The sequence below is a fragment of the Carcharodon carcharias genome, chromosome X (genome assembly GCF_017639515.1).
Source record: "Carcharodon carcharias isolate sCarCar2 chromosome X, sCarCar2.pri, whole genome shotgun sequence".
Lineage (NCBI taxonomy): Eukaryota > Metazoa > Chordata > Chondrichthyes > Lamniformes > Lamnidae > Carcharodon > Carcharodon carcharias.
Genome location: NC_054507.1, coordinates 12806379 through 12822536, shown reverse-complemented (window position 1 = coordinate 12822536; position 16158 = coordinate 12806379). Strand labels below are relative to the sequence as shown.

At 44.1% G+C, this 16158-nt stretch overlaps 1 protein-coding gene across 6 annotated transcripts in view; it reads left to right on the top strand.

The window, feature by feature from the left end:
- Positions 1-15932, top strand: part of LOC121273298 (rho guanine nucleotide exchange factor 25-like) — a 525914-nt gene extending 509982 nt beyond the window's left edge. For 5 of the 6 annotated variants that reach the window (XM_041180385.1, XM_041180386.1, XM_041180384.1 and 2 more), the window contains 3 exons: positions 5712-5892; positions 8872-9116; positions 10725-15932. In XM_041180385.1, the coding sequence (XP_041036319.1) occupies positions 5712-5892; positions 8872-9116; positions 10725-10823 (525 nt within the window). In that variant the 3' untranslated portion in view covers positions 10824-15932. The remainder of the gene's footprint in view (positions 1-5711; positions 5893-8871; positions 9117-10724) is intronic. The other variant, XM_041180388.1, reaches the window with a different exon arrangement.
- Positions 15933-16158: the final 226 nt, after the last annotated feature.

The following is a 16158-nucleotide window of genomic DNA, read 5'->3' as shown; positions in this document are numbered from 1 at the left end:
AAATAGGGGCAGTAGTAGACCATTTGGCCCGAAAAGCCTCCTCTGCTGATCTTGGGCTTTGCTGCTCACTCCCCATATCTCTCAATTCCCTGGGAGACCAAAAATCTGTCTATCGCAGCCTTAAATATATTCAACAATGGAGCATCCATAACCCTCTGGAGTAGAGAATTCCAAAGATTCCCAACCCATTGAGTGAAGAAATTTCTCCTCATCTCAATCCTAAATGATCGGCCCCTTATCCTGAGACTGTGTCCCCATGTTCTAGATTCCCCAGTCAGGGGGAAACAACCTCTCAGTATCTACCCTGTCAAACCCCTTCAGAATCTTGTAGGTTTCAATGAGATCACCTCTCATTCTAAACTCCAGAGAATATAGATTCAATTTGCATAGCAATTTGTTCTCCTTTGTTATGGACGGGAGGTGGTTTAATTTAGAACTGCCCTGATTTCTCCATTCAATACCCATCCATAAACAGGTATTTTTGATTTTTGACTCCCCCACCCCCTTTTACAAATGGTAGCGTATGTTCCCCAACCCTTTTTGGTTTGGGGTGATCCAATCGTCTATTAATAACCCCACAGCAAACTCGAGATAGGGTGAAATAAGAGGGTTGGTTTGTTTTACACACACAGAAAACACAGGAAGGGGGTTCACAGCATCTGCCTCTTTTTGCATTCATACAATAAAAGAGGGATAAGGGAAAGAAAGGGGTACAGGGTGAAGACCATGGTTAAAAATAAGAATTATAGTTTCATGTGAGTCCAGAGTCAAAGTCCAGTGAGGAATTCTTTTGCAGAGTTCAGCTGGCTGAATACCGGTGGAGTAAGATTCACTTTTCTGGTGGTGTTGGTGTCCCAAGATGAAGTAGGCACGCAGAGGTTGGCCAGAACATTCCAGCCCTGTTGGCATTGGGCATCATGATGGGGGGGTGGGTACAACATGGCAAGAAGGCCAGTTTGTGATCGTCCGCTCCGCCCATCAATGGCAGGCCACGTTTCCCACCGCCCCACGTCAGGACCTTAATTTGAATGTTTTAGCATCTTATTATAATCCCTGCTCACCAGAATCGTCTCCCCTCCGCCCCACTGGATCATCCAGGCACTCCGACGTGTTTCACAACTGTACATAAGCGACGTGCACCTGGTGAGCTGCACTTCACTCGGGACTTCGAGGTTTGTTTGCCTACCTTGCTTCAGGCAGCACTCACAGTCATCAGCACCAGGCTTCACAGGCAGCACAACATCACTTTTAGGGGGGCTCACGGGCAGGTCTCTACCCACCAGACCAGCCGTAAGGTGGGGGTGACTTTTCAACAGCTGCAGGGCTGGGGCTTGCTTGGGGAAGGGGGAGAAGTGGCCTCAGGCAGGGGAAGAGGCTGCAGGGTGAGGGCTGTACTGGGGAAGGAGGGTATCCCAGGGTGTGTGTGGGGGGCACAAGTTGATTTGTACAAATGGCCTCAAGAAGGTGAGGGCTGAGGAGGCAGTCTCCAGAGGAGATGAGGCCAGATGGAGATGTGAGGCTGTGTGTGTGAGAGAGAGTGAGTGGTGATGTCCCTTGAGCTGGCAGTGAGTGAGGTGCCAGTGAATGTGTGATGGGCTTGTGAGTGTGTGAGTTTACAGTGATGAAATGGTTGCCTTACCCTCTATCTGCACTGGATGGCCAACCTCTTCTGTGCAGTATAGGCACCGACCACCATTTTTTTCCCCTCAATTCATTCATGGGATGTGGGTGTCACTGGCCAGGCCAGCATTTATTGCCCATCCCTAATTGCCTTTGTTCAGAGGGCAGTTAAGAGTCAACCACATCACTGTGGGTCTGGAGTCACATGTAGTCCAGACCAGGTAAGGTCAACAGCTTTCCTTCCCTAAAGGGCATTAGTGAATCAGATGGGTTTTCACAACAATCGGCAATGGTTTCATGGTCATCATTAGACATTTTAATTCCAGATTTTTATTGAATTCAAATTTCACCATCTATTGTGGTGGGATTCGAACCCAGGTCCCCAGAGCATTACCCTGGGTCTTTGGAATACTGGTCTAGTGACAATACCTCTATGCCACCACCTCCTCTGCCACCACTTCTCAAGCCAGAGTGGTGAGACTGATGGGCCTCCTGCGGCTACAGCAGGGGTAGAGGACATTGTGGTGGGCCTCCATGGCATCCAGAAGGTGTCCCAGGGATGCGTCACTGAATCGGGGAGATGCACTCTTCTTGGCTTTTGGGGCCACGTCTTCACCGGAGCAGTCCTGGGCTGCAAGCATTGAAAACTATGCGTGTGGCTTCAGTTTAAATATGGCGCCCTGCATGAGGAAGCAGCACGGTAATGGCGTAGCAGGCAAATTGGAGGCCGCCTGCCAGCGAGACAGCATGTTTCCTGTGGCTGCATAATTAATAAGGCGGGAATGGGACGATATGGTGCGAGAAACCACCATCACAGCCAACTGGTAAAATGACTTTTTTCCCACCCACTACCGCACTTTGTACAAATCTGGGATGAGTCCACCCATTGACTCAGTTCTGTAGGCAAGAGTACAAAATCTTCCCAGCAGTCAGGTTAACCAGTTGTCCAAACTGGCCGGAGCTTGCTTCTACGTGGCCTGCCAGTCAGATGTTAAACAGCAGACTGAAGATGGAATGTGGAAGCTGTATAATTAAAGTAATTAAGACAGCTCAAGTCTCACTCATGTGACAGGGTGGTTTCAGGTCGAGCTATTCAGCTAACAAGGCCTCTTGTTAAAATCCATGTAGAACCATTAGCACAACGTTGGAGATGAGCAGTCACAAACAGCTTGGCCCTTGTCCATAGCTGGCTGATGCAGACATCACATCTATCTTTTGTGTTTGCTTGGCTGGAATGTTCATACAATGTAAAGAGTGTTACATTTCCAGGGGTTTGATGTGTTAGCCTTTGTCTACTTTTAAACAGCTCAGAAACTTCCAGGGCTGCCCTCATGTGGTCAGCTTATTATATATATACATATATATATATTCCTTCATGTTGTCTCACCTTCAATCACTAATTCTGGTAGTGCATTCCACAGCCTCACAACTCTCTGTGAATTAACATTTCTCCTGATTTGTTAGGAAGAATGAGCAGAGGCATTATAAACCAAATGGTACAATTTTAAAGGGGATGCAACAATATAGAGACCTGGGAGTGCACGTACTCAAACCTTCGAAGATGGCAGGACAGTTGATAAGGCTGGTTAAGAAAAACAGACAGAGTCCTTGGCTATGACAGAGTACAAAAGCAAAGAAGTTAGGCTAAACCTTGATAAACCACTGGTTAGGCCTCAACTGGATGTCCACTTCAGGCCACCACACTTTAGGGAGGATGTCAAGGCTTTGGAGAGGGGATTTACTACAATGCTACAATACAGTACAATGTAGGACTACAGTTACACTAGACTAGTGAAGCTGGGGTCCACTCCTTAGAGGAGGAAAGGTTAAGAGGAGACTTGATAGAGGTGCTCAAAATCAGTGAAGGGTTTTGATAGAGTAAATAAGGAGAAACTGTTTCTAGTGACAGAAAGTTTGATAACCAGAGGACACAGATTTAAAACAATTGGCAAAAGAGCCAGAGGTGACATGAGGAGATTTTTTTTATACACAAGTTATTTTGATGCACTGTCTGAAAGGATGGTGGAAGCAGGTTCATTAGTAACTTTCAAAAGGAAATTGGTTAAGTACTTAAAGGGGAGACAATGTAGTGTAGTATAAGAGTCTGGTATATACAGGGTGAATGTGGGACTGAGTACAGTACCACTCACACGGTGATATAAGATGGCACATGACCCAGACCATCAGTGTGGTGTTGGCCAGAGACGTGTTAAGACCTAGACATGGAGATAGCTCCATACCTGTATTCTTTACTGTATATATGCATATAGTTACAAGTACTTAATAAAGACTTGCTGTTAACATACAGAAGAGTACGAAGACTTCTTTAACACATTCTGTAATCAACACCATCCCAACATGTAGGGTTATGATAAAAAGTTGTTCTTGACCTTCAATCACTGGAAACACTCTGTTTCTATTTACCCGGACCCATCCCTTCGTCATTTTAAACACATCTTTCAAATCATCAAGTAAATATCCTCTGTTCTGCTGAAAACATAGCCACTTCCTTTGTGTTTGTATTTCCCATACCAGGCAGCATCCTACTGAATCCGCATGTACCCTCCTCTCTACTGCCTCAGTATCCTTCCTGGAGCCTAAAACTGCACAGAGTGCTCTAATAGAAGCCTAGTTAAGGTTTGATGTAGATTTGTCATTACATCTTGCCTCATATAGCCTTTTTATAGCCTTACCTTCTTGAAGTGCTACCTTTAATGTCTTGTGAGCCTGGACCCCCCAAATCTTTCTGGTCCTCCGAAACACCTATTCAAAATATAATTCTTACTTTTATTCAACAAAATGTATAACTGCATATTCACTGACGTTAATTTCCATCTATCACTTTTTCACCAATTTCATAATCTTATCAATATTCCCTGGCAGCTTCCTTCAGTCCTTTGAATTATTTCCTGTGGCTCATATTTCTATATTGTCTGTGTATTTGAACACCCCTCTCTGTAGCCATTTTTCCAAATGACCGATGTATCCAGTAAACTGAAACGATTCCAGAACAGAACCCTGTCTAACTCTGCAATCGCTGGAAACTAGTCTGAGAAACTGCTCTTAACTCCTACTCTCTGTTTCATCCCTTCTATCCAGTTCATAAATCCAATTTGCTAACTGTCTCCCTAATTCCATATCTCTTCATCTTCTCAATTGTCTCCCTGTGTGGTACCTTGTTGAAGACTTTTTGAAAGTTCATATGCACCACATTATCTGTATGTTCCCTGCCTCCTCAAAGAATCTATTGGGTTTGTCGAGCACGATCTTCCTTGTGGAAATTTGTGTTTGCTGCTTCTAATTATTTTCTCTACGTCTAGGTATTTAGTCATTTTATCTTTAATTATAGATACGTTTTTGCCGACTGCTGATTTTAAACTGGTCTGCAATGATGGGGGTTTGTCCTGTCACCCTTTCTGAAGTTGGATATTATATTGGTTATCCTCCAGCACACATCCGCTGTCAACAGAATCCTGAAATATCATTTCTTGGGCTTCCACTATTTGCCTCAGGATCCTTGGATATATTCCATTAGCTTCACAAACTTCTCTTGTACTCTCCTCTTCTTTATTATAATGTCTGTCATCTTGTTTTCATCTAATTTAGGATTCACCTTCCTCCCAATATCCTTTTTTACAAATACTGAAGTGTTACAATTCTCTACCAATTATCCTCAACTATCTCCATAACCTCCCTCCACCTCTCTGAGATCTCTGCACTCCTCCAATTCCGGCCTCTTGAACATCCCCGATTTTAATCGCTCCATCATTGGCGGCCGTGCCTTCAGCTGCCTGGGCCCCAAGCTCTGGAATTCCCTCCCTATCCCTCTCCACCTCTCTACCTCACTCTCCTCCTTTAAGAAAGCTCCTTAAATCTTTGATTAAGATTTTAGTCACGTGTCCTAATATCTCCTACTCACTCCTGTGAAGCATCTTGGGACTTTTTATGATGTTAAAGGCACTACATAAATGTAATTGTTGTAACTCTTCAGCCCAAAACTCTGGATTTAGCCCCATATTTTGGAGGGTTAAGGGCGATGTACTGAAAAAATGTGACCTTTATTGAATGTTTCTCTCTTTTTGTGGATTCAGGTTAGCTGCCTAGGCCTTGAAGAATCTGTGGACAACGACCCTTGTAAATTTGCCTTGACCTCACGTGGGACAGATGGGAATGTGGTGCGATATGTCCTACAAGCCACTAATCCTGAAATCCTGCAGGCCTGGGTTTCGAATGTTAGTCAGATCCTGGAAACGCAGCGTAACTTTTTGAATGGTGCGTGAAATACAAACAGTTGCTGCTGAATTAAAAGGAAACCTCTTAGTGTGAAAAACCCTTAACTGAAATGACGCCATTCCGAGGAGTTTTTTAAAAATGTGTTTGTTCATTCACAGGATGTGGGCGTCGCTGTCTAGGCCAGCATTTATTGCCTGTCCCTAATTGCCCCCTTGAGAAGGTGGTGGGTGAGCCGCCGTCTTGAGCTGCTGCAGTCCATGTGGTGGGTGCAGTGTTATTTGAGTGCCTGTGCTGTGAAACTGGGTTCTCGCCTACAGCTCCAAAAATGGGCACCTTCCCGGTTTCTGTTGCCACCCTGGAGAGGTCCCAAAGGGGCTCCATCGTGGCCAGCTCTTGCTTCTCCTTCTGTCTTTTAGATGAGACCTTAAATCAAGGCCCTGTCTGCTCTCTCAAGTGGATGTAAAAAGTGCCATTGGCATCATTTTGTAGAGCCAGGTGAGTTATCCCCAGTGTCCTGGCTAATATTTAATCCCTCAAGCAATATCATACAAAACAAAAAACCAACTTATTTTGTTCATCGTTACATTGCTGTTTGTGGGAGCTTGCTGTGTGCAAATTAGCTGTCGTGTTTCCTACATTACAGGAGTGACTACACTTCTTCAAAAAGTACAGCACATTTTCTTAAATCCAGCTGTCCAAAAACCAGAGCTGTCTGAAAACCAGACAATTTTAGCAACAATTTTAATTGAGTGAAATTTTTAAAAGTATCTAACTTACCTGGACAATTTGACTAGGTGCTGCATTGGCACAGTGTGGTGCCTCACTAGTTATCCCCTTCACCCACTTGCGCGCTGGTCTATTCCCATGCTCCAAGTGACCCTTGACCCCACCCGAGCCAGCTTGACCTGAACCCCCAATGGGCCGAACTGAAATCCGGAAAGATCTGAAAGCCAGCATAGCCTCGGTCCCGAGGTTGCTGATTTTGAAACGCTGTACCTGTACTTCAATGGCTGTAAAGTGCTTTGGGGCTTGGTAGAAGGATGACAGGGGTGCTCTGAATTGTTCGCATTTATGTCAGGAGTAGGGAACGCCAGTGAGAGGCCAGACCTGTTCCCCCTGCTTGGAAAGTCTGGAAGTTGGGTGAGGGCAGAATGTGCGTCGTCTCCAAGGGGCCGACACTTAGGTGTGTTGTTGCCGGGAATACTGAAAATGGCAATATGACCCATTGGATAAGCTCAAAAGCAACAACAACTTGTATTTATATAGCGCCGATAACATAATGAAATGTCCCAAGGCACTTCACAGGAGCATGAGAAAACAAAGTGTGACACTGAGCCACATAAGGAGATATTAGCTCAGATGACAAAAGCTGGGTCAAAGAGATATTTTAAGGAGGGTCTTAAAGGAGGAGAGTGAGGTAGAGACGTGGAGAGGTGTAGGGAGGGAATTCCAGAGCTTGGGGCCCAGGCAGCTGAAGGCACGGCCGCCAATGGTGGAGCGATTAGAATCAGGAATGCTCAAGAGGCCAGAATTAGAGGAACTCAGAGGGTTGTGGGTCTGGAAGAAATTACTGAGATAGGGAGGGGTGAGGCCATGGAAGGATTTGAAAACAAGGAAAAGAATGAGTCTGAAAGTCCCCTAGACTGAAACTGTACCCCAAAAGAAGAGAAGATCAGAATCCAATATGTCACAACTGTAGAATCCTAAGAGGGAGGGAGATCTTAATACAGAGATACGCTAACTTGGAGTCGGTGACTCCCCACATAGTGATGCCCAACTAATTGATAAAGCCATGGATTCACCACCCCCTTCTCAAGGGCAATTAGGGATGGGCAGTGAAGCCCACATCCCATGAATGGATAAAAAACAGTTTTTCACAAAGGCACACAGTGGAAAGTCTGTTTTCTGATAAAATGTTAAGATACAAAAAATACATGAATGTGTGCGGGGGTAACATATTTGCAGTCATATAGCACCCTATGATGTTGAAGCAGTTCAAAGCACTTCATGCAATTAATTCATTTTGTAAGTACAGTGATTCCCATTTTGTCAGCAACACTCCACAAACCAATCAAAATCCTTTTGCAAACTTATTGATGCATCGTCTATCCCCACAAGGATCCAAGGTCATCTCTCCATAAACTGACATGACACTTCTTATGAGTACGCCTTCTTCATTCTTCTAACCAGCCTCCGATCCAGTTCCATGTTCTAATCCAACTTACTGTACCTCTTACTTCAATTAGAATCATAAATCACAGGAGGAGGTTATTTGGCTCATTGTGCCTCTGAAAGAGCTACCAATTAGTCCCACTCTTATAAGTCTTTCATATGGAACTTTGTCAAAAGCTTTCCTGAAGGTCAAAATATACTATGTTATCAGGAATTCCATCATCCCTATTTTCTGTAATTTCATTGAAGATATCAAGGCGATTTATCAAGCAGGATCTTCCCTTTTATCATGGCTGCCTCATATTATACAGGTAAGCCTGCAGCCTGTACTTTGACAAGCTTCTGTGACCTTATCTCCTTCAAAGACATCCAGATTGTGAGAGATCCAGATCTCCCTCCTTCTTTCTCACTATCTCTCTCTTTCCCCTCATCCCTCCCAGTCTCTCAAACTTCCTCCAGTCCTACAACCCTCCAAGATCCCTGCGTTCCTCCAATTCTGACCTCTTGCACGCGACCAATTTTCATTGGTCTGCGATTGGTGGCCGTGCCTTCAGCAGGCAGGGCCCTGAGCTCTGGAATTCCCTCCGCAAACCTCCCTGCCTCTTCACTTTGCTCTCCTCCCTTAAGACGTTCCTTAAAACCTACCTCTTTGACCGAGTTACCTCTTCGGCCAGATTTTTGGTCAACTGGCCTATTATCTCCTTATATGGCTGGGAGTCCAACATTGTCTGATTATACTCCTCTGAAGCGCCTTAGGGGGTACTATGTTAAATGCACTTGCTGCACGTGATTGGGTCGTTTTGTTACCAATGTGGACCAAACGTGAAGCCTTTCCATTTTTTACAGCTCTGCAATCTCCTATTGAGTATCAGCGGAGGGAAAACAAATCCAACAGCTTGGGAAGACCCCGTGATGCTAGGACAGCCCTGTCCATCTCAGCTGGCATGAGGCCCCATTCTTCTGCGTCCATGGACAGGAACCAGTTTCCCTCTATGAAGGCCTACAACATGTCGCTGCCGACACTGTTTCTGCCCCCCTGCAGGACTGGCAGTGCCACCCTGGAAACCAATCAGCCACAGTGTCAGGGGAAGGTAAGCACTGGGCCTCTTTCTCGAGGGCCCCTTTTAAGGAGTCGAACCAGAGTTGTCTACAGCTGTCGCACTCTGTCAGGGAGTAGGTCCCCGGTTCGATCCCTGAGATAGCAGATCTTAGACAAAGCATCATTCGAAGCTGTACTACAATAAAAGCAGAAAATGTGGGTAATGGGTGGAAATGGTCAAGGGCCCTGTCAATCACGGTGGGGGTGGGGGTGGGGGTAATCCTCAGTTGAGGAAAAAGGAAGCGATATGGAAGGTAGCATCATCAGAACTGGCAGCATTGGTGATAATTCTGCTTTGCCCACTTGCACCTCTTCTAGACTCACTCTTTGTTTATTTACTTACCCCATTATCATCTCCTTTAGCCTTGCTCCATCATCCCTTTGTCATTTAATCTCTCCTGTCTTCCCCCTCCCATCACAGACCTTCCCTTTTGTTCTATGCCCCTCTCCCACCCTTTCCTGCCTATGTACTTGTTCAAAGCCAGACACATCTTGAAATTCTCCAATTCCGACAGATGATCATTGTCCTGTTTTTCTCTCCATAGAGGCTGCCAGACCTGCTGAGTGTTCCCAGCATTCTCTGCTTTTAGTTCAGATTTCCAGCATCCGCAGTATTTTGCTTTTGTGTCAGAGGTTCCTCTGTTGGATTCAGAGCTCCAGTTTAGGGAAGGGGGAAAATCAGCCCAGGTTTCTGTTCCTGATCACTAGGCAGCGAGCTCTGCCAGGGCTTCACATTGTGGACATCAGATGGGAGAGGACTGAGCTGCGTTGCTGTGCCTCCAAAGGAAAAGTGGCCAAACAGCGCTGACTGGCTTTACCGTCACGTGAATAGTGGTCACTTGGGTGAGGTACGAGAGGGTGCTCAGCACAACCACTCCCGAGCGAGAAATCAAGCAGAAGAGAGAAGGGAAGAAAAGGAAATTGGTTCTGAAAACTTGTGCAAAAGGATTAGAAAAAGAACCTCTGTATCTCTAATCAGCCAATCGTGCAGCACAAGGTTTTCCAGCTAAAGCAGAAACATACATATGAATTAGGAGGAGTAGGCTGCTTGGCCCCTCGCTGCTACTTGATAAGATCATGGCTGATCTGCTTGTGGTCTCAACTCCACATTCCTGACTACCACCTTTGACTCCCTTGTTAGTCAAGAATCTGTCTCACTCAGCCTTAAAAATATTCAATGATCCAGCCTCCACCGCTGTCTGGGGAAGAGAGCGCCACAGACTCACGATCCTCTGAGAGAAAACAATTCCTCCTTATCTCCGTCTTAACCTGTGTCCCCTAGTTCTAGTCTCTCCCCCAAGGGGAAAGCATCCTCTCAGTATCCACCCTGTCAAGTCCCCTTATATGTTTCAGTAAGATCACCTCTCATTCTTCTGAACTCCAATGGGTACAGGCACAACCTGTCCAACCTTCCCTCTTAAGACTAACCCCTTCATCCTAGGAATCAGTTGAGTGAACCTTCCCTGAACTATAAATGTTACTGCTAACAGGCAACAGTAGAGCTGGAGAGTTTAAAGGGTGTACCAGCAGTTATTTAGAATGTGATTCTTTTCTGTTTCTCAATAGTCCTGTCTAACTTTGTCTTCGTTACATTGAACAGAACACCCGAGATGGAAATTCGACCAAGCTTGAAGACCATGGTCACAAGCCAGTGGACAAGCATAGGAGCCAAGACAAGCTGGATGAGAGCAATCAATAAAATAGCAGCTTTGTTGTTTTTTTTTGCTTAAAGGAACTTAGGTTCAGGAGCATACACAGTGTGAGTCAGCTCCCCATTGTTAGTTCTTAGTCCATGAACTAATTCTCAGAACAAGTCGGTTAAGGTTCGGTGAGCATTGCCAGATTGCATCAACTGTGTGTTTTTGGCCTCCAAGGATGTGCTCTGGGATACCACTTAAGCATAACTATAGACTCGGAATCATGGAAGGTCAAAGGCATTGTGCTGTCATGGGTTCCATGTTACTCATGTCATCTGGGTACAAGTTTTCTTATTGACTTGCATGTAGGTCATGACTGCTCAGTTGTTCCAAATGGATATGTGACCCTTTGTGGAATACCTAACCCCAGTAAGACCAACTGTTTTATCAAAGAACCAGTTGATAGGGTTCTTCTATGGAGGTAAAGTCATTCATTTGAGATTTCTAAATGGGATTCAGCTACATTCTGCTGGTGAATTTCAATTCAGTCAAAGGACAGAATCACCTGCATTTCTTTAATGTTGAACATCATGCTGAAGCCGACCATCCTGATGACTAAGGACTTAGTATGACAGATTACTTTCAAAAAGTCTGTCTAAATGCCATCAGAAAGATGCCAAAAAGCAACCCCAGTGCTTCAAAGTGCTGTTGTTGTCTTCCATTCCACTTATCTCCCTGTGCCTTCACCACCCAAATTAAGTTGGAATCACCACTGTTGCATTCTCATCAATTGGTTGGTTGCACTGGAGTTTTGCATCTAGTGCTGAAAAATATGGAGGCCTGATCAAAAACTCCACAATATCCTTGCTTTGTCAGTCTGCCATTGTGATATCGCAATGTCAGTAAGACTTGTGCCCAGTTTAATATTTTCACAGACTGCACAATGCTTTTGACTTTTAGGATTGATGTCTGAGCACTCAAAATAAGCCCTCTTGCACTGGAGAGTGTGAAACCAGTTGGGCAACACCAAGAAAAACCTTTACTCAAAATACACATCAAGCAGGCTTTTTAAAATGAAGACAATTGTGTCAGTTTGGAGTAACTGGGGCAAAAAGAAATGTTGCCAAAGATACGGTTGGTGAAAGATCCAAGCATGACATCAAGGAAGCATGTCAACTCTTTAGCAGAAGAGTGAAAAGGTACTTGCCTGGAATGGGATACATCCAAATTGCCAGTGAAGGCATGCAATCATATCCAGTATTTGCCTGTGTGAAAATGGTTGACTGTCTTTATCAATGTTACATAAGTACCAATCGACTCTCTGTGGTCTAAGCTTTGTATATGAAGACCATTTTCAATTTTGAATCCTCTCTGGTTAGAATTTGTAAACATTTCTAATCTCGCTGTATCTTCTTTTTCAGTTCTTAAGTCTTTTTTGTTTTTGAAATTTGCATTTGTGCTCCATTCTGCACCCTTCCTCGTCACTCCATGGTGAGCTTCTAGCCCACCACCTTGCACTAGTTGTCGGGAAAATGGCCTATGAGGAACTTCCGAGCCCTGCTGCTACTCTGCACCATGTCCACAAACAGGCAGTTCATGCTGCTTCACTCTAATGACTTCTTCCCTGCACCTTAGTCATGCTGCTGTCTTTTTGTTCCTGACCAAGGAAACAAACTTAAAATCACCAATATCATGGTGTCTAGGTGAAGCTGGGCAAAAAAGTACCACCTTATCTTCACTGAAGGTGATATTGTTCATTGCAAGAAACAAATGGTTTGAAACTACCTTGAGCGCTGAACCTGGATTTAACGTTTAGATGCCGAGTAGGAATATACTCCACTCTCCAAATCTGAATTGGTACAATTGTCCCCATTATTTTATGTTAGAGTATTGAGCCTTTGCTGGCTTACATTCTGCATGATCCTGCAGTCATTCGAAATAGGGGTTGGAGATGCAGCTCTCCTTTTCTTCAAATTGAAGTCCTATGACTGGGTCAAAGGGTGTTTTATAAGTAATATATGAACTGAGCTACACAGTCAGTCAAAGATTCAGATGTGATCAGTTTACAGTTGGTATCGGAGCACCTGATATCAGGGCGCTTTACCCCCTGGCATCTTATACAAGTATATGTATGTGTGGAATGTGTGCAATTTGTAATTTAATTTGTTACTGTTTGGGAGCAAGCTTCAAGATTCCTTGCCCTTTTTGGAAGAGTTTCAGTGCCTAGAAAACATTCATGGGATGTACAAATTGGACAGCCTGCCCGATTAATTAAAAATATACGAAGGGCATCGTTGTTTGGTTAATAGTTGTTGGTGACAGGAGACTGAAACCTGCAGTTTGTGTTCCCACTGGATTCAGCCTGTCCTCTTTTGAGAATGCTGCTCTGTACTGGGCTGCAATCAGTTCCACAGCCGCTGAAAGGGCTCTGCTACCCGACTCAAGTATTCATTCTTTGCTTGTGAGCTGAGATAATGAGAATGTGGGCTATTCAATCACAGAGCCTCCAAGCAGCAACCCAAAAGTTCCCGCACAGGCCACAAATAAGTCAGCCCCTTTAAGTTACCACATATGCGGGGACGTGCAAGAAAAAAATTAAAGGACCTGCGCCCCCATAAACAAATCGGCCGCGCACTACAAAAATAAATTAGCAGGTGTGTTGATGGAGACTATCACAACTGCAATTCTCATCCAATGTCGAGGCATGCGCAGAAATCACTGAATTCCTATCAGGAGCAAGATCCGTGATTTATTTCTCTTAACCTTCCTCGGGCATAGCTGCTGAAGCCCAAATGTAACACCTTCCATTACCAGCCTGCAATCCGTTAACGCTACACAGAGGATTAAACCCAAGGCTCAGTTTCTCAGTTACACACTAGATGGTGCATTCAGTCTCCAAGTCACTGGAGGAACCACAAAGGGCTACCTTAAAATAAAAACAGGCAAAGTTGTAGCTTAATTGGAATTGATGTTGACAGGAATGACTGAACCACTTTGGGGCATTGTGTCACTTTCTTTCATTCATGAAGAACATATTGTAGAGGAGTAGAGCTTGGTGACAAGAATTCCACCAGTTGGCAGAAAAATAAAGTGATGATAATCTTTTCAGAAAAAAGGTTTTTGTTCAATCTTACCAACAAGAATATCTTTCAGAACACCATTACTAGAAATCTTGCGCCATCATCAGCAGAGTCCCAAACTCCAAATTTCCAGGACTGTCTTGCCATTTTGGCCCACTTTCCAGACTCGAGCTTTTTTTGATCAGCGCAAAAACCACCCTTAAAACACCCCCGAATTCATCCACATGTAAAATTTCAGGTGATGGATGGTGGATTAGAGTTCCAATGTGACCCTGGTGATGCGAATGTTGCACTGTTTGGCCGTCCACTTTAATGCAATCAACATGACAGTTTGACGTTTAAGCAGCAACTCAAATCGTCATTAAAATGTTTGCAGATAAGGCAAAATATTTAGATTTGATATGATTGAGAAAATAAAGGCACGGGACATAATTAAAATGTAGTCCTGAATTACTTTATGGACAGAGCACTACTTTGCTTGGAACAGAAAGGCCATTCAGCCCCTCAGGCCTGCCCCATCATTTAATTCAATTGGTACCTCATCTTCATATGGGGGTATGGCAGAAAAATAAAGTTGATATTCATCCGTGATCATGTTGAGTGGGTGGAGCAGGTGTGAGGGGCTGAATGGCCTACTCCCACTCCTATTTCTTATGTTCTTTACCTGCCACAGTTCCATATCCCCCAATAACCTTACCCAACAAAAACGTATTCATCTTGGTCTCGAGATCTCCAATTATCTCCCAGCATCCGCAGCCTTTAGGGGGACAGAACTCCAGATTCCTCCTCCCTGAGGAGGAGAGATTGCTTCCCAACATCATTCCTAAATGGTCTAACACTAATATTAAGTTTATGCCCCCTGACTCTGGATCCCTGCACCAGAGGAAATAGTTTCTCCATATCTATTCTATTGAATCCTTTTATCATTTGGAACATCTCAATTAGATCACCTGTTGATTTTCCAAATACATCAAACTGCAAGCCAAGTTTAACTTCACCCTCTAAACCTGGGCGTCATGAACTTGAGGCATTCTTTAAAAAAAAGTTTAAAATGGTTTCAGAGACAAATCCAGGGTTCCTTCAATGTTTCGACTGGTAACTGCACCAAGCTGAGATATGCAGAACACAATGGCCCTAACTTCCATCCCTTGTTCATTTGACTGGCTTCAGTTGTGGTAGCAGTTGGACCTCTATAATTGGCCTTAGTGTCTCTCGGCTACTGTGAAAAGTTAGTCCGAGTTCCTGATACTGATTGTTATTCGGTGGCCCTTGTTGGAATGTTAAGACAGGGCTCAGCTGTGATGCTACTGCTCCCATCTAGCTGCTGTATAACATTCACTGACAATGCTTACAGCCAGATAATGCCATTGGGCAGGGCATCCAGAAGGCAGCCAGCACACATGGCACCAGACCCAAAGGAACAGTCATGGCCAGAGAAAGAGCAAGGGTAAATTACTACAAGGAATTTCAAAATCTGGAAAGAGAATATTGACCCTACTGTACAGTACAAAATCCAATTATGGTGTGCCAATTGATTCTCAGCTTGTTCCTTCATTTCTCAATCCACGTTTGTAGGTTGCGATCTCAGTTCTATCTACTTAAAACTCAGAAGTGCCACTACTGTCCATCTGTAAGCATAATTGGCAATTGACAAGTTCGCATTCATGGGTGCGTCTTGACTGTTGAGGCAAGCTTACACCTCATCAGGAGAAAGAAGCAAGATCGAATCCACTTCAATTCAATTTAAGATGAAGCAACATCAGGAATAGTAGATCATCAGGAAGCCCAACTCCTCACCCCCTTCACCCTCCTATCATAAGGAGGGTGTCTGAGGAGCTTAAAAAGGGAAACAAAGAGGGGATCATGTCAATGGACTGTTTGATTCCCATTACCAATATATCTATGTTTGTCATTTCATTTCCACTGAGTTCTTTGCTAAAATGTGGCCCATTCACCGCTGAGCATTTTCTATGTATCATACTCCTGTATATGCATGTTTTAATAAAATATTGTCTTTTAAAGAGATGTTGAGATGGAGTACAATGCTGTTGTATCATATATCAAATTAAAATTGAAAAACTTTTAAAAGACCATCAAAGGGAGTTTGCTCTTTTGTTGCTTAACAAGACATCAGCAGGATAGGCAACTGGTGCCTAATCAAGTGATAAGATGTAAAGTATTTCACCGAAAGACAACGAAAGATTTGAAAGAAAGGCTAGCATTTATATAAACAAACACAAATTTAGCACAAAAACAGAAATACCTGGAAAAACTCAGCAGGTCTGACAGCATCTGCGGAGAGGGATACAGTTGATGT